Source organism: Hylobates moloch, unplaced genomic scaffold (genome assembly GCF_009828535.3).
Source record: "Hylobates moloch isolate HMO894 unplaced genomic scaffold, HMol_V3 SCAFFOLD_14, whole genome shotgun sequence".
NCBI classification, from domain to species: domain Eukaryota; kingdom Metazoa; phylum Chordata; class Mammalia; order Primates; family Hylobatidae; genus Hylobates; species Hylobates moloch.
The window spans coordinates 20,615,391-20,635,104 of record NW_026652289.1 but is presented as its reverse complement, the minus strand read 5'-3'; the positions used below and the strand labels follow the sequence as shown (position 1 = coordinate 20,635,104).

Genomic DNA, 19,714 nt, shown 5'->3' with positions numbered 1-19,714 from the left:
ACCCAACACAGGGGCATCCAGATTAATAAAGCAAGTTCTTAGAGTCATACAAAGAGACTTAGACTCCCACACAATAATAGAGACTTCAACAGTCCACTGAAAGTATTAGACAAATCATTGAGGCAGAAAATTAACAAAGATATTCATGACCTTAACTCAACATTGGACCAAATGGATCTGCTAGACCTCTACAGAACTTTCCACCCAAAAACAACAGAATATACATTATTCTCATCACCACATGGCACATACTCTAAAACTGACCACATAATTGGACATAAAACAATCCTCAGCAAATGCAAAAAAATTACACCAAACACACTCCTGGATCACAGTGCAATAAAAATAGAAGTCAAGACTAAAAAAAAAAATGCTCAAAACCATGTAATTACATGGAAATTAAACAACATCCTCCTGAATGACTTTTAGGTAAACAATGAAATTAAGTAAGATATCAAGAAATTATTTGAAACTAATGAGAACAAAGCTACAACATACCAGAATATCTGGGATACAGCTAAGGCAGTGTAAAGAGGGAAGTTTATAGCACTAAATACCCATGTAAAAAAGTTAGAAAGATTTCAAATTAACAAGCTAACATCACAGATGAAAGAATTAGAGAAGCAAGAGCAAATCAATCCCAAAGCTAGCAGAAGACAAGAAATAACAAAAATCAGACCTAAACTGAAGGAAATTGAAACCAAAAAAACCTTAAAAGATCAATGGATGAAGCTGGAAACCATCATTCTCAGCAAACTATCGCAAGAACAAAACACCAAACACCACATGTTCTCACTCATAGGTGGGAATTGAACAATGAGAACACATGGACACAGGAAGGGGAACACCACACACCGGGGCCTGTTGTGGGGTGGGGTGAGCGGGGAGGGATAGCATTAGGAGATATACCTAATGTTAAATGATGAGTTAATGGGTGCAGCACACCAACATGGCACATGTATACATATGTAACTAACCTGCACGTTGTGCACATGTACCCCAAAACTTGAAGTATAATAAAAAAAAAAAAAAACTGTGCTGGGTGTGCTACTAAACACCCAATCTTGCAAGACCATCATTAAAGTCTCACTTCCACTGTTAAAAAAAAAAAAAAGATCAATGAATCCAGGAATTGGCATTTTGAAACAATTACTAACATAAGGCACTAGCTAGACTAATAAAGAAAAAAAGAGAATAGATCCAAATAAACACAATTAGAAATGATGGAAAGGATATACCACTGGCCCCACAGAAACAAAGATAACCATCAGAAACTACTGCAAACGCCTCTACACACACACACTAGAAAACCTAGAAGATATGGATAAATCCCTGGAAACATACACCCTCCCAAGGCTGAGCCAGAAAGAAATTGATTCCCTGCACAAACCAATAATGAGCTCTGAAACTGAATGAGTAATAAATAGCCTACCAAGAAAAAAAAAAAAAAAGGACAAGATGGATTCACAGTAGAATTCTACCAGATGTACAGAGAGCTGGTACCATTCCTACTGAAACTATCACCAAAAATTGAGGAAAGCGGACTCCTCCCCAACTCATTCTATGAGGCTAGCATCATCCTGATACCAAAACCTGGTAGAGACACAATGAAAAAAGAAAACTTCAGGCCAATACCCTTGATGAACATTGATGCAAAATCCTCAACAAAATACTTGTAAACAAAATGCAGCAGCACATCAAAAAGCTAGTCTACCACAGTCAAGTAAACTTCATCCTTGGGATGCAAAGTTGGTTCAATGTACACAAACCAATAAATCTAATTCATCACATAAACAGAACTAAAGGATTAAAAAACATGATTATCTCCATAGATGCAGTAAAGGTTTTTGATAAAATTCAACATCTCTTCATGTTAAAAACTCTCAATTAACTAAATATTAAAGGAACATACCTCAAAATAATAACAGCCACCTATAACAAACCCACAAACAACAGCATACTGAATAGGGAAAAGCTGAAAGCATTCCCCTGGAAAACTGGCACAACACAAGAATGCCCTCCCTCACCACTCCTGTTCAACATAGCATTGGATGGTCTGGCCAGAACAATCAGGCAAGAGAAAGAAATAAAGCATATTTAAATAGGAAGAGAAGAATTAAAAGTATCCCTTTTTGCAAATGACATGTTTTTATATCTAGAAAACACCATAGTCTCGGCCCAAAATCTCCTTCAAATGATAAACAACTTCAGCAATGTTGCAGGATACAAAATCAATGTACAAAAATCACTAGCATTTCTATACACCAACGACAGCCTAGCTGAGAGCCAAATCAGGAATTGAATCCCATTCACAATTACCACAAAAAGAATAAAATATCTAGGAATACAGCAAACCATGGAGGTGAAAGATCTCTACAATGGGAATTCGAAAGTGCTACTCAAAGAAATCAGTGATGACATACACAAAAAATATAAAAACATCCCATGGTCATGGACAGGAAGATCAATATCATTAAAATGGCCATACTGCCCAAAGCAATTTACAGATTCAATGCCATTCCTGTCAAACTACCAGTGACATTCTTCACAGAACTAAAAAAAAAAAACTATTTTAAAATTTATATGGAACCAAAAGAGAGCCCAAATGGCCAAGGCAATCCTAAGCGAAAGAACAAAACTGGAGGCATCATGTTACCCAACTCCAAACTATACTATGGGGCTACAATAACCAAAACAGTACGGTACTGGTACAAAAACAGACACATAGACCAATGGAACAGAATAGAGAGCCCAGAAACAAGCCCACATACCTATGACTGTCTTTGACAAAGCTGACAAAAACAAGCAATGGGGAAATGACTCCCTATTAAATAAACGGTGCTGGGATAACGGGCTAGTCATAAGCAGAAGATTGAAACTAGACTCCTTTTTTACATCATATACAAAAATCAACTCAAGATAAATTAAAGATTTAAATGTAAAACCCAAAACTATAAAAACCCTAGACAACTTAGGCAATACCATCCTGGACACAGGAATGGGCAAAGATTTTATGACAAAGACAGCAAAAGCAATCATAACAAAAGCAAAAATTAACAAATGGGATCTAATTAAACTTAAGAGCTTCTGTACAGCAAAAGAAACTATCAACAGAGTAAACAGACAACCTACAGAATGGGAGAAAATGTTTGCAAACTATGCATCTGACAAAGGTCTAATATCCAACATCTGCAAGGAACTTAAACAAATTTACAGAAAAAAGCAAACAATCCCATTGAAAAGTGGACAAAAGACATAAACAGATACTTTTCTAGAAAAGACATACATGCAGCCAAAAAGCATATTTTAAAAAGCTCAGTATCACTGATCATTAGAGAAATGCAAATTAAAACCACAATGAGATATTGTCTCACACCAGTCAGAATGGTTATTATAAAAAAGTCAAAAACTTACAGATGCTGGCAAGGATGTGAAGAAAAAGGAACACTTATACACTATTGGTGGTAACGTAAATTAGCTCAACCATTGTGGAAAGCAATATGGTGGTTTCTCAAAGAGCTAAAAGCAGAACTACTGTTGGACACAGCAATTCCATTACTGGGTATATACCCAGAGGAATATAAATCATTCTACCATAAAGACACATGCATTTAAATGTTCATTGCAGCACTATTCACAATAGCAAAGATATGGAATCAACCTAAATGCCCAACAATGACAGATTGGATCAAGAAGATGTAGTACACATACACCATGGAATACTATGCAGCTATAAAAGAGAATGAGATAATGTCTCCTGCAGAACATAGATGGAGCTGGAGGATATTATCCTAGGCAAACTAATGCAGGAACAGAAAACCAAATACCACATGCTATCACTTATAAGTGGGAGCTAAATCAGGAGAACTCATGCACACAAAGAAGGGAACAACAGACACTAGGGCCTACTTCAGGGCAGAGGGTGGGAAGAAGGAGAGGAGGAGAAAAAAATAACTATTGGGTACTAGGCCTAGTACCTAGGTGACAAAATTATCTGTACAACAAACCCCCATGACACGAGAGTTTACCTATAAAACAAACCTGCACATGTACCCTCGAATCTAAATTAAAAGTTTAAATAGTAGAAAATCACAAAATTTAAAAAAAGAAAATAGCCATACTTACCATGCTTATGGATTTGCTGATGTTCATACTTCTTAAGGGTAGAATATTTTTAACAACTGGGAGAGGAATGGGACAAGATAGGAGCTTCCCTTTGGCATAGCTTCCATTCCATAGAAAAAGAAGAATCAAACAAGAAGGACGAAACACCCAATGAAGCGATCCATTGATGTGCTTTCTGTAAATGCAATGGAAAGCTTAGAGTCCAAATATTTTATGAGCACAAAGTGTAAGATAATCACCAAACATAGACTAAGCCTTTGAACTTTGGATAAATATTTTTAAATCTTTGATAGACTTTAATCTACTGGCAGAAATAAAAACAAAAATCAATTTGGTATTGATCAATTTCTAAGTTTTCACTGGAAATTTCAACTAAAGGTAACTCATTTTTATAAAAATATGAACAAATTAAAACCAAAATTAGTAGAAAGAGTGAAGTAATAAAGCTCAGAACAGAAATAAATGAAATAAATATTTTTAAATAATTTATAAGATCAACAAAACAAAGTTATTTTTTGAAAAGATAAACAAAATTGACTAACATTTATCTAGAATAACTAAGATAAAATTGAAAAGACTCAAATAAATAAAATCAGAGATGAAAAAGAAGACATTTTGACCAACACTAAAGAAATACAAAGGATCGTAAGAAGGTATTATGAGTGGCTATATGTAAACAAAACTGAAAACATAGAAGAAATGAATAAATTTTGTTACACATACAACCTACTAAGGTTAAATTATCCTTTCTGATTTAAAAAAATTGAATATTAAGGGCAAAAATTTTGTAGAATGTCCGGGACATTTTTCATTTGGATTAATTCACCCTGAATTAAAATAACAGCAACCAAAAGTCATCTGAGGATTCAGTGATAATTCGAATTGCATTTTAGCTCTAAAGCAATTAATTTTCAAAACTGTCAGTTTTAGAAGGAAACACTGTCAAATGGACATGCTGCCTAGGATGGTGCCTTTAGAAGAAGGTGCTGAGTAAACATGTGATGAATTAATACATGCATTTTGAAATTGATAGTTGCACAAACTATGTATTGTAAACTGGAGTGTTATAATATGGGAGCTCAATGTATTCAGTTGAAATTCCTGACTTAGCTATGTATTGTTTGTATAAACTTGAACATTTACTTAATTTTGTTAAGCTGCAGGTCCTACTGTAAAAATAAGGGTAAACATTTAAGTACCTCTCAGGATTTTTTGAGAAGTAAGTAGGTGGCCCACAATAAATAATTTGCATTGTTTTTGGTCAGCAGTAGGCTTTAAAAATCAAGTACTATTATTAAATAGTAAAATTAAGTAAATCTGTATGCTAAATATTAATTTCATGCTTCAGTTCATTTTATTTTGTAATATTTGGATTTTAATGTGTCAACTAGTCCCCAAAGGAGTGGAATACAAAATTTGAAGTCTTCTTTGAGTAAATGAACTGTATAAATCTCAATGCCAGGTTTGTTTTAAAAATTGAATTGCTGTGCAACCGACAAATGTCTTGCAAATATCTTTTAGTCTTTCATTTTCCCATTTTCAGTGTTTTCACTCCCTCCTCTCTCTCCTCTCTGGCTCCACTTACACACATTTTAAGAAATAAAAGCAATATCTTAAAAACGAGGCTGGGTCCTGCAGGGATGGGTGCTGCTGAGATCAGGTAAAATGACTAAAAGGGATGCCAAGTGCTTTGCCAGACACATGTTGGTCATTCACCAACTGACGCAAAACTCAATGCAAGTGGTTGAACTCTTAGCCACAGAACATACTGAGACTCTACTGCTGATCTTCCTGTGGTAAGACACAAAGGGAAGCCCAAAGAAGAGAGTTACATGTTCCCTCCCTGTGAAATTCATCCCTTTTCAATAATCCCTTGGGGAACTGCCCAGCCCCTCTTCTGTCCAGTTTTTGGTCAGGCAAGACCTTCTTTAACATTTATAGAGATTTACTGTCTCAGATACTATTCTAAATGCTTAAGTATATGAAATCATTTAACCCTTACCACAATCCCATGTGGAAGATCTAATTACTACCTCATTTTACAGATGATGAAAATGAGGCACAGAGAGGTTAAGTTTCTTGCCCTGCATCACAGTGAAGTGGCAGAGCAGAGATTCAAACCTAAGCATTCTGATGCAAGGATCTGTGCTTTCATCATCTTACCATCTCTGCAAAGCCTTCACCAATTGCCTCAAGCATATTGTACTGTAATTCCTCGATAATCACTTGGAATACATTTGTTTTCATAAATGTCTAGAACATCACTGTCCAATAGAAATAAAATGTGAGTGATAAATATGAGCCACATACATAATTTTGAATGTTCTAGTAGCCACATTTTAAAAAATTAAAAGGAACAAGTGAAAATAATTTTAAAGCTATACTTTATTGAACCCAATTGTGATGTTTAGTTTTATGTGCCAACCTGGCTACCCTATTGTGTCCAGTTGCTTGGTTGAACAAAAGTCTAGATGGCACAATAAAATATTTTTCAGATGTGATTAACAATTAAATCTGTATAGTAGATTACACTTCATATTGTGGGTGGGCCACAACCAATCAGTTGAAGGCCTTAAGAGCTAAGACTGTAACATAGAGGCTCGTGTGGTGGCTCATGCCTGTAATCCCAACACTTTGAGAGGATGAGGCAGGAGGATCACTTAAGCCCAGAAGTTCAAGACCAGTCTGGGCAACATAGTGAGACCCTCCCATCTCTAAAAAAAAAAAATGTTTTAAATTAGCCAGGCATGGTGTCACGTGCCGGTCATCCCAGCTATTCAGAAGGCTGAGGTGGGCGAATCACTTGAGCCTGGTAGGTTGAGGCTGCAGTGAGACATGATTGCACCACTGCACTCAGCCTGGGCAAAAGAATGAGATCCTATTTCAAAAAAAAAAAAAAGACTGTAACATAAAAAATTTACCTGTATTATCTTTGCTAGGACTTTGTATTAGTCCATTTTCACACTGCTATAAACAACTGCCTAAGCCTAGGTTATTTATAAAGGAAAGAAGTTTAATTGACTCACAGTTCCACCTGGCTGGGGAGGCCTCAGGAAACTTACAATCATAGCAGAAGTTGAAGGGGAAGCAAGCACCTTCTTCACAAGGTAGCAGGAAAGCAGGTGTAGGGGACTGCCAAACACTTTTAAACCATCAGATCTAGTGAGAATTCATTCACTATCATGAAAAGAGCATGGGGAAACTGCTCTTTGATTCAATCACCTCCCTCAACACAGAGGAATTACAATTTAAGATGAGATTTGGGTGGGGACACAGAGGAAATCCATATTATTCCACCACTGGCCCCTCCAAAATCTCATGTCCTTTTCCATTTCAAAACCAATCATGCCTTCCCAACAGTTTCCCAAAGTCTTAACTCATTCCAGCATTAACCCAAAAGTCCAAGTCCAAAGTCTCATCTGAGACAAGGCAAGTCCCTTCCACATAGGAGCCTGTAAAATCAAAAGCAAGTTAGTTACTTCCAAGATGCAATGGGGGTACAGTCATTCCTGTTCCAAATGCCAAAACAAAGTGGCCATAGGCCCCATGCATGTCCAAAACTCAGCAGGGCATTCATTAAATCTTGAAGCTTCAAAATAATCTCCTTTGACTCCATGTCTCACATCCAGGGCACGCTGATACAAGAAGTGGGCTCCCAGAACCTTGGGTAGCTCCACCCCTGTGGCTCTGCAGGATACAACCCCCACAGCTGCTTTCACAGGCTGGTATTGAGTGCCTGTGGCTTTTCCAGGAGCAAGGAGCAAGCTGTCAGTGGATCTACCTTTCTGGGGTCTGGAGGATGGTGGCCTTCTTGTTATAGCTCCACTAGGCAGTGCCCCAGTGAGAACTCTGTATGGGGGCTCCAACCCCACATTTCCCCCCTACATTGCCCTAGTAGAGGTTGTCCATGAGGGCTCTGCATCTGCAGCAAACTTCTATCTGGACATCCAGGTGTTTCCACACATCCTCTGAAATCTAGGCAGAGGTTCCCAAAGCTCAACCCTTGTCTTCTGTGCACCTGCAGGCCCAACACCACGTGGAAGCTGCCAAGGCTTGGGGCTTGCACTCTGAAGCCACAGCCTGAGCTGTACCTTGGCCCCTTTTAGGCATGGCTGGAGCTGGAGAAGCTGGAATGCCGGTCACCATATCCCAAGACTACACAGAGCAGCAGGGCCCTGGGCCTGGCCCATGCAATTATTTTCCCCCCCTCTGCCACTGGGCCTGTAATGGGAGAAGCTGCTGTGAAGATCTCTGACTTGCCCTGGAGACATTTTCCCCATTGTCCTGGCTCTTAACACTCAGCCTCTTGCTACTTATGGAAAATCCTGCAGTTGGAATGAATTTCTCCCCAGAAAGTGGGTTTTTCTTTTCTACCACATGGATGGGCTGCAAATTTGCCAAGCTTTTATGATCTGCTTCCCTTTTAAGCATAAATTCTGATTTCAGATCATCTCTACATGAACACATATGACTGTACACATTCAGAAAAAGCCAGAATAGGCATCTTCAATGCTTTGCTGCTTAGAAATTTCTTCTGCCAGACACCCTAAATTCTCTCTCTCAAGTTCAAAGTCCTACAGAACTCTAGGGCAGGGATAAAATGCTGCCAGTCTCTTTGCTAAAGCATAGCAAGAGTGACCTTTATTCCAGCTTCTAACAACTTCCTCATCTCCATCTGAGACCTCCTCAGCCTTAATTTTATTGTCCATATCACTACAATTTTGGTTAAAATCATTCAACAAGTCTCTAGGAAGTTTCAACCTTTCCCACATCTTCCTGTCTTCTTCTGAGCCTTCCAAACTCTTCCAACCTCTGCCCATTACACAATTCCAAAGTCTCTTCTACATTTCCAAGTATCTTTATAGCAGTGCCTCAACTCCCAGTACCAATTTCCTATATTAGTCCATTTTCACACTGCTATAAAGAACTACCTGAAACTGGGAAATTTATGAAGGAAAGAGGCTTAATTGACTCACAGTTCTGCATGGTTAGGGAGGTCTCAGGAAACCTACAATTATGGTGAAAGGCAAAAGGAAGCAAGCACCTTCTTCACAAGGCAACAGGAGAGAGTGGTGGTGGGGAGTGCCAAACACTTTTAAACCATCAGATCTAGTGAGAACTCACTCACTACCACGAGAATAGCATGGAGAAAACCGCCGCCATGATCCAATCACCTCCCACTGGGTCCCTCCCTCAACATGTGGGGATTACAATTCAAGATGAGATTTGAATGAAGATACAGAGCCAAACCATGTCAGGCTCCCATAACAAAACAGCACAGACTGAGTGGTTTAAACAAGAGAAATGTATTTTCTCACAATTTTGGAAACTGGAAGTTCAAGATCAAGGTATTGGCAGGTTTGGGTTCTCCTGTGGCTTTTTTTTTTTTTTTTTGGCTTGCAGACAAGGCCTTTTCTCTGTTCAAGAACATCCCTGGTGTCCTATTGTATCAGCCCCCCACCCTTACAGTCCCATTTAATCTCAATTGCCTCCTTAAAGGCTCTCTCTCCAAATACAATTTCACTGGGGGTTAGAACTTCAACATATGAATGTGGGGAAGAGACACAATTCAGTTCATAACACTGCCTGAGTTACCAGCCTGCCTAGTCTGCCCTGTGGATTTCTGACTCAAAACTGCAACATCAGCTCTTACCTTAATCTCCAGGCTGCTAACACAGTCTACAAATATCAGAGTTGCCAGCTTCCATAATTATAGGAGCCAATTCCTTAAAATAAATTCCTTTGTCCTCTCTCTCTCTCTGTCTCTCATTCTTTGTGTGTGTGTGTGTGTGTGTGTGTGTGTGTGTGTGTGTGTGGTATATATGTAACAGGATATTATGTATATACACATGTATATACACCTACATATATACACACATATATTATGTGTATATACACATATGTATGTGTATATGCATACATATGTATATATACATATACATGTGTGTTTACATATACGTAAGTATATGGCACATATGTGTGTATTTATATACACATAATGCGTGTGCATTTACATGTACATATATGTATGTACACATGTGTATGTGTGTATAAATAAATGTATATACATGTGTGTATGTGTATATATCCTATTACATATATAAATTAAATATATAACATTTAATTATAATCTCCTATTAGTTCCACTTCTCTGGAGAGCCCTGATACACCAGTGTATCTTAAATGTTATTATTCCTACATGTCATCAATATAAAAATTATTAATGAGATATTTTATGTTTTATGCATACTATATTTCTGAAATCTTGTTAGTATTTTGTGCTTTTAGCACTTATCAGTTTGGACTGGCCACATCTCAAGTGCTGGATAATCACATGTGACTAGTGGCCATCATATTGGGCAGTGAAGGTCTAGAGCAGACAGGCAAGGTGAAGCAGAAAGAACAAAAATGAAGACAGACCAGGGTTTTAACTCCACTCTGTCACTGAGGCTCAGTGAATGCTAGCTATAATTTCTATGCTCCTAACTGGAGAACCTCCCTGAGCCTTGGTTTTCTCATACATAAATGAGGGATAATAGTACCTCCCTTAGAGAGCTGTTATAAAGATTCATTGGAAAGCCCCTTACAGAGTGCTTGGTAAAGGGTAGATGCTCAATAAATATCAGGCACTTTCTTTTCCTCTTAGTCTTCATATCTGCTTTCCTGCCACCCCTCTTCAAGGAAAAAGTTTGCTTATTTTACCTTTGTTTCCCCAGCCTGGCCTAGTGGTAGGTGCTCATAAGTCACTGTAGAATTAATGAGTGGTCTTAAGTTACTATAGTGGAATATATCCAATTGCTAATTTAGATTTTCCTTTAATAAATCATCCTTTAAAACACTTTGGCAAGACTTGCAAGTTGTGGAGCTGTTGACATTGTAGCTGGTGGTCCAGTGGAGAGTCGGTCCAAGGTTTAGTTTGGGGATTGGAGGGAAGAGCCTGTTAAGGGAAAGGAAATGCGGCAGCATCACAAACAAAACAAACCAGATGGGATGAACCACAGGCATCTGTGTCATAAGAGTACAACAAAAATTTTTAATTCAGTTACTGAAGATAAATTTGAAAAGTGTTAATGAGATGTATCCTCATGAAAGGAAAAAAATAGGAAACACATTCACCCTGGGTCACAAAAATCTAGTTTAGATGAAAAGAATTTGTCCTGCCAGTGAGTACATTAAAGATGTGATTCATTTGCAAAAGTAAAATTTCCTGGTAATATGACATATTATGAAGGCATATGATGTATCAGTCTGGGTTCTCTAGAGAAACAGAACCAATAGGAGATATGGAAATATGATATATTATATGGAAATGGCTCCCATGAGTATAAAGCTGACAAATCCCAAGATCTGAAGTCAGCAAGCTGGAAACCCATGAGAGCTAATGGTTCCAGTGCTCAGGCTGGCAGGCTTGAGACTTAGGGCAAGCCAATGTTTCAGTTAGGGTCCAAAAACAGGAAAAAAAAAAATGTCCCCTCTCAAAGGCACTCAAGCAGAAAGAGCTTCCTTTAACTCATGGGAAGATGAGCCTTTGTCCACTTCAGGTTTTCAACGAACCAAACCATGTGGGCCCACCCACATTATGGAGGGCAATCTGCTTTATTCAGTCTATCAGTTTAAATATTAATCTCATGCATCCAAAAACACCCTCACTGATATACCCAGAATAATGTTTGATCAAATGCCTGGGCATCCCATGGCCCATTTAAGTTGACGCCTAAAATTAACCATTACACCTGATAAATACTCATGACAGATTTCTTTCAGAGCTTACCAAGTCAGTAAAATTTGCTTGCAACAAATAGGTCTCCTTTTCTCCCTACTTTGCTTCTTCTCAAGTGAATTATTTTCTTTCCCTCATCCTCATACAAGCTATTGGAGAAACACTTTGGAATGGGAACTAACATCGGCAGCACACCACCACCCCATGCCATGCTTATTACCAGGTACTCATCACACTGTGTCCCCGCCAGAAGCTAGAGAACAGGAGAAGTCATCCAAGTGGCAACAACCTTGGGAAGCCATTGCAGCCCTAACTCTCTTGCTCAGCCTTGTCAATTCAAAAACTCAATCTCGTCAGGGTGTCAAATTCGGTCAAACTTGGGAATTATAATTCATGGAAACTCGATTCAAGAGACTTCTGTACAAATAAACAAAAAGCCATCTTATTCATTACAACAAGAAATACAATTGCCAAGGGGGATCTCTAGCTAAAGCATCCCTTTCTTGTAAAATTATATCGGAAGTCAAATTAGAATTGAAATATTAGGTTAGGGCAAAAGTAATTGCAAGTAATTGCGTCTTTTGCCTTTCAAAGTAATGGCAAAAACTGCAATACTTTTGTACCAACCTAATGTTGATTGCTTGACTTGAATCTAGAGTAAGTGGAAGGTTGATTTAAACAAGATGCTCAATAACACCAAGCGAAGAATCGCTGATGCTGCAATTTCAACAATCATCAGACAGGAAAAAACTTGGAACCCAATTTTGCTAGATTTTTCTGCCATAATGTACCTCATAGATTCTTTGTTTTATTTTTTCATATGCCAGGTGAACCAACTCCCTATCTGTATAACACATTATTTGTTTCACAAATATTTAACAAGTTGCAAGTCAAATCTTACAGGCCCATAAACTATTTTATCTCATTAAGATGACCCATCTTGCTGCACTCAATTTCCAAAAGCTTTCAAAGAAAATCTCACTGTTTGACTTTCTTTTCATTAATATCCGTTTAATTCTTACAACAATTCTGTTCTGGTAATCAATTGCTGATTAATAAGTGATCACAAAATGTCATTACTCAAAATAGTAAGCATTTTTATTAATATCATTATTATTCTCAGCATATTCTCAACATCATTTTCAGATCAGGTTACTGGTATAACTGACATTGGAATATTATAACATTTTTAAGTGATGTTTTGAAGCCCTCTTGACCATTCTTGGAAGAAGTAACTTTTCTATTCTCTACTAAACATTCTTCACATTTCATATTGGCTACTGCAGATATGCAGACATTCTTTTTATTCCTCAACACTTAAATACTCATACACCTCTTCTGTTCTTAGAAATGCAAGGAATAACTGCTTCATTGGTTTGTTGGACTATTCCATCTTAAAATGTTAATGAAAGTTAAAACAGGTGATATCCTCTCTTAGACAAACCATTCTTCAATGCCTTAACCTAAAGGAGTTGGTATATTTGAAATATAATCATCAAAGCAAGGTTGGTAGAGAAAAAAACTGGTCTGGGAAGAGGAGATTTGAAGGTGAAGAATTAATTTGTTCATTTAAAAAACACATATTACCAGGCATGGTGGCTCACCCCTGTAATCTCTGCACTTTGGAGGATGAGGCAGGGTGGAATGCTTGAGCTCAGGAGTTCGAGACCAAGTTCGAGCAACATAGCCAAACGCTCTCTCTACAAAAAAAAAAAAGAAAGAAAGAAAAGAAAAATCAGCCCGGCATGGTGGCACATGCCTGTACAACTCAGGAGGCTGAGTGGGGAGGAGCATCTGAGCCCAGGGAGGTTGAGGCTGCAGTGAGCTATGAATGTGTCACTGCACTCCAACCTGAGTAACAGTAGTGACACCCTCAAAACATAAATACATAAAATAAAATTTAAAAACACGTATTGACCCACAAGACACAATTATTTGTTAAGAATGACCATTTGGTGACAAGCAGCCCAAGGAGGTAAATTTACTCTTAATAAGTCTTTTTTAACTTTTTTTTGAGACAAGGCCTTGCTATATGCCACCCAGACCATAGTGCAGTGGTGCAATCACAGCTCACTGCAGCCTCCACCTCCCGGGCCCAGGCAATCCTCTCACCTCTCAGCCTCCCAAGTACCTGAGACTACAGGCATGCACCATTACACCCAGCTAATTTTTGTATTTTTTGCAGAGATGGGGTTTCGCCATGTTACCCAAGCTTGTCTCAAACTCCTGGACTCAAGGGATCTGCCCACCTCAGCCTCCCAAAGTGCTGGGATTACGGCGTGAACCAACTCACCTGGCCTAAGCTAACGATTTTTAAAATCACATTAATCTTTATAAAGGTCTTATAATCCCTGGCAAAGTTCCCATGCTACAAGTCCAGCTTAATAAAAAATGAGACGGCCATTTAGGCATCTAGCCTTAGACCTCATACCTCATGATACTAATACTTTAAGGCTCTCATAAGGGGAACTCACACAAGTCTTAATACTTCACAGTTACTAGAATGCTGAGACCTCAGATGAAATTTTTTTCTTGTGGCTTTCTACAGAAAACCATGAAGTACAAAAATTTGCTTTTAAGCTACTGTACTCATTTATTCAACACATATTTGTCAGGCGTTGCTATGTGCCAGGAACTGAGGTGCAGGGAACACAGCCAGAGCAAGCATGACCCCTGCCCTAAGAAAATTTGCAGTTTGAATAAATGCTCTCAGACCTGCAGTCATTCTGGGACTTTCCACACTTTCCTTCCTTTCTTTTCTTCTTTCTTTCTTTCTTTAGTGTTACCATCAAATTGCTACTACGGTGTAATACTCAAGAGAACAAATTCTAGAATTAAAATGCTAGGGTTCATAACCTAGTTCCACCAAGAAAAACAATTTTAAAAGAGTCATGAATAATAAATAAATAAATAAATGCCAGAAGAAATCAATACTTAATAATTGAATAATTGTAAGTATAATAATTATTACTTCATCAATGCTCTTACGTGAAGCAAAACTCTGACAGTAGACACTCTAAAGTTCCAGAGAAACTCTCAAAGAGCATTTTTTTGTTTTGATCCCAACTACATTGCTTTTCCTTAAGAAATGGTTTTTACAATATTCTCAGACCACAATCCTCCAATATTTTAAAAATCATTCCATTAAACTTTGCTTTTGTATCTCCCTTGTGAACTCTTGGCCAGTGAGACATAGTTTCATTTTCACTTTTTCAAAATGATAGTATGAAAAAACAGAAGTGAAAGTATGAATCATAATATAATCAGGAGTTCATACTGAGATACCCATTTATAACTCAGAAAACCATGGGGTATTTCCAAACTGATGTCATTCATAGAAAGAATACCATGTGTTGTGGAAGAATAAGAAAAATTACCTAAACCAACTGGGGGATTTAGAATACATGTGGGATATTCCCAGCTAATTATTTTCATTAAAAAAAGTTTTTTACAAAGATCAACTATGTTTCAAATACTTACAGTGACAGTCATCTTGGAAATTACAAACTGGATTCTGGTTATACTTTTTAATTATGATCAGTGAGACAAAGGACATTGAGATTTTACTTTAGAGCACATAATGCCATTATAACTGCATATAACTCAAAGTTATTTATATAGCTCAAGGTTTTATATATATAACTAAAGTTTTATTTTCCTTAAAGAGTTATATAAATACTAAAATAGCCATGAAATCCCATGTAGTTGTTTTACTTATAAGGAAGAATTTTTACAGGAAAAACTGTGAGCCCTGCTCAAATTATTAAAATTGGGCCGGACACAGTGGCTCATGCTGTAATCCCAACACTTTGGGTGGTCGAGGCAGGCAAATCACTTGAGGCCAGGAATTCGAGACCAGCCTGGCCAACATGGTGAAACTCCATCTCTACTAAAAATACAAAAATTACCCAGACATGTTGGCTTGCGACTGTAATCCCAGCTCTGAGATCACGCCACTGCACTTTAGCCTGGGTGACGGGGTGAGATTATGTCTCCAAAAAAAAAAAATTATTAAAATTTATTATTTTTATTGTATTATTTTTTTTGGGGGGGAAATACATATAAATCCCATTTTTCCAACCAAACAATTAAAAACGATTTTTCCCTCTCTCTACTACATTCCACTACATTAAAATTTTTTAAGAACTTAAAAATGTTACGGTATACATGGCATAAATTAATGATCTTACAGGGATGAAACCTTTCCCAGGAAATATTCTCTTCTAGGTTGCATACACTGGCTTGGAAAACACTTTGGCTGTGTTAGTTCTGCCATATTTGCTCCTATGATGGCTGCTTTGTCAGTTGTTTTGACAGATCCTAATATCCAGTTGTAAGGACAGGCCAGCTATACCTCTTTTCAATCTGAATGTCCCTGTTGCCTAATCAGCCAACATCCCTGACATGGAAAAGTCATGCCACTCACTAATCTTGGTAATACCCTGGCATGTTCTTTGGTTTCTGAGACCTATCCAAGAGTCCAGTGATAGACCACAATCTCCTGTCCTAACACCTGCTATGAACTGCTTTGTGTTCCTGAATCTTTCAGTGGGGACACAGGTGAATCTGCCAGTAGGATGGTCTGGCCCCATGTAATTTAGAAGTAGATTTTAAAATGTATCAGAAAATCAAGTTTCTCCTCATTCTATATACCAAGAAGAAGTCCACATGGATTAAAGACAAAAGTAACCCTTAAAAATTTTAGGAGAAAATGTAGGAGGCTCTCTCATAACATTAAAGTTAGAAAAGATTTATCAAAATACAAAAAGGTATATCAGTTGTAACAAATGTACCATTCTGGTGCGGGATATTGAAAATGAAGGAAATTATGCCTATGCAGGGGTGGAAGTAGGTATAAGGGAAATCTATGTATCTTCTACTCTATTTTACTATGAGCCTAAAACTGCTCTTAAAAAATTGAGTCTATTGAAATAAAGAAATAACAGAGCAAACCATTAAGTACAACATAAAAAAGAATAAATTCAATGACATTATCATTTTAAATTTCTATATATTCAATACTATAAATCAAGTTAGAAGGCAAGCAAGTGACAGAAGATATTTACAAGACATTTGAAAAATAGTTGCAGTCTAGAATATTTTAAAAATCCTATAAATGGGGAAGCTACAAAAAGCCCAGTAGATAGATAAATATAAACCTTCAGTTCACAGAACAGAAGCTCTATATGGCCAACAAAGATATGTGGAAAAAAGCTGTCACTTGCTGGTAATAGAAATATGCAAATTAAGACAAGATACTCTTTCATGTCCATCAGATTGGAAAATTTTCAAAAGTCTGACAATGACAAGTAATGGTAAGGAAGTAGGGGAGACAGGAAACTTACAAATTCTTAATGACTGATAATTAATGAACACTGACATTTCACTAAGGCAGTGTAGCATACATTTGCAAAGAAAAATATAAGAGGTTGAAAGAGTACACTGGTATGATTTGGAAAACATTTTTGCACTATCTAGTAAAGTTGGAAATTCAGGACTCAGCAAGTCAACTTCTGAAGCATAAAATCCAGAAACACTTTTGCACAGGGACACAAGAATGCTCCCTGCAGCACTTTCTTTTTTTTTTTTTTTTTTGTAATTCCAAAATGTCTGCCATTGGGAGAATGGCTCCTCTTAGTTTCATCTGCCTCAACACTAAGCATCCACTTTCTCTTTAGGATCTTTCCATCCCTTTCTTCATGTAGTTGGAAGTAGGGCACTGACCCTATCTACTTGCTCCCACTGACATTCCTCTCTCCTCCTTCCTACACTCCCCTATTCCCATGGGGATCTCTTCCTACCTTGGAAAGTTCACCTTCCATCCTGTTTCTGGCCAAGACATCACCTAGGCCCACAAATCGTCCTTAATGTTTCCTGTCCTGGAAATGTTGCCTGACTTCTTCAGATTTAAGGAACTGAAAATTAACAGCCAGAAACATTACCTATCTTACAGTTCCCAGGGCCAGTTACCTTCCTGAATGAGGAGGAACAGGCAGAGAAAAATGTGTATAGAGAGAATAAAAAGCATAGATTAATAACCTCAAATATTATCTTACCATATTCTTCTCCTAGCAAATCTTTGGACAGTGACACCCCCACACGCAAATTGGTGCTTGGTTCTGTGGGTAGAGGAAGAAAGGGAAGCCTGGACATCTGGTGAATTTCTTGGCTCACCTGAAAGTTTCTGTTTATACCTGGAGTAGATGCACCCTCTTTCAACAATATCCCTTTACTGCCCTCATCCTCCCCACCTTGGGAACTTGGCACAAGTATGGGCAGAACTTCCCCTGAACATAATTAGGGAGAGAGGTGCCCTGCCAATATAAAAGACAACTGTACAGGGGAGGGCCCTGTCAATAACTGCAGGTGACTTGGCTGTTCCAGCCATGTTTTCTTCCTCCTCAGTCACCATCCTCCTCCAAATCTCTGTGCTCAAAAAATCAGAGACAGCCACTCATTTGTGTTTAGGGGAGTGGAGTGAATCTGGCTGTCATATTGGTGTCCAGCCCTTCTCTCACCCAGCATCCATCAACAGGATGGTGTTCCTCTTCTTTTCTTCTCTGTGCCTTTCCATTTCTGATATAATAAGTGAATATACAAATGAGTGTAAAGTCAAAAATCCTCCCATACCTCCGTTAATTTACATATGTGAAGAACTGGGTATGTACTTGACCCCATTTTCTCTTTGGTCAGCACATAAGCTGTTTTTAGGTGTTTTTTGTTTGTTTATTTGTTTTTTGTTTTGAGACGGAGTCTCACTCTGTCTCCCATACTGGGGTGCAAGTGGCACGAGCTCTGCTCACTGCAACCTCTGCCTCCCGAGTAGCTGGGACTACAGGCATGCGCCACCACACCCAGTTAATTGTCATATTTTTAGTAGAGATGGGTTTTCACCATGTTGGCCAGGGTGTTCTCAAACTCCTGACCTCAAGTGATCCACTTGCTTCAGCCTCCCAAAGTGCTGGGATTACAGGTGTGAGCCACCGTGCCTGGCCCCATGTTTTTAGATTTTGATTTTTTTAATTTATTGGTATTATTCGTTTCACTCTGATTTTGCTTTTCTAAATCTCACTGTGTATTGTGAACATCCCTCCCATTTGGGACATTTATGTGTCCCAATACAACTAAATATGATTCTCTTTAAGAGCTGCATCACTTTCCATTGCGTGTGTGTGTGCAAGAACATGCACAAGTGCCATGATTTAATCCATTACCCATTGACGGACATTCAGACAGCTTATGATTTATTGTTACTACAATGATACAAATAGTATTATGTCTATACATGTTCTATATCAAGTGTGATTTTAATATGTAAGAATTCAATAATTTGAATTCCTGTGTAACGTATAGATGTTTTAATTCAAATAGTTGCTGCTAGATTTATTTTCCAAAACAAATTGAGGAATTCACCCTTCTCTCATAAAAGTGAGGGAATGCTTATATCCTTGACTATTTGCCAGCATTGGTTGTTATTGCTGGTTTGAACATTTGCCAGTCAGACAGGTTAAAAAAAATATATTGTAATTCCAATTCAGTATGAGAATAGAGTAAGGGTAATGATGTCAGTCCCAAACAAAGCAAACAGTGCCCAAGAGCCTGAAATATTTGGTTGTACACTGGTATCTCTTTCTCTGCTTGACCCTGGCTCAAAACCTACATTCCACCATACAGAGGTCTAAGAAAGTTGGAAGGATCCAGTGTTTTCCTTAGTAGTGTTTTCTTTCAGTTCAACAGGATTATGTCAACTGTTATTACAAGGAAAGGCCATCGACACACCAGTGTAGAAAGGAAAAGGTGGGTCCACTGACTAAAATTAATAAAAGGGCAAACGCACATAGAAACAGCTTTAAAACCTAACAGTCACAA

General features: G+C 37.9%; 1 protein-coding gene across 8 annotated transcripts in view; it reads right to left on the bottom strand.

Moving 5' to 3' along the window:
- Positions 1-19,714, bottom strand: part of MRPL39 (mitochondrial ribosomal protein L39) — a 227,299-nt gene that overhangs the window by 58,572 nt on the left and 149,013 nt on the right. For all 8 annotated transcript variants that reach the window (XR_009209756.1, XR_009209758.1, XR_009209757.1 and 5 more), the window contains exon 10: positions 4,126-4,300. Coding sequence is in view for 4 of the 8 variants with exons in the window: in XM_058427707.1 (XP_058283690.1) it covers positions 4,175-4,300 (126 nt within the window). In the remaining 4 variants the exon portion in view is untranslated. The remainder of the gene's footprint in view (positions 1-4,125; positions 4,301-19,714) is intronic.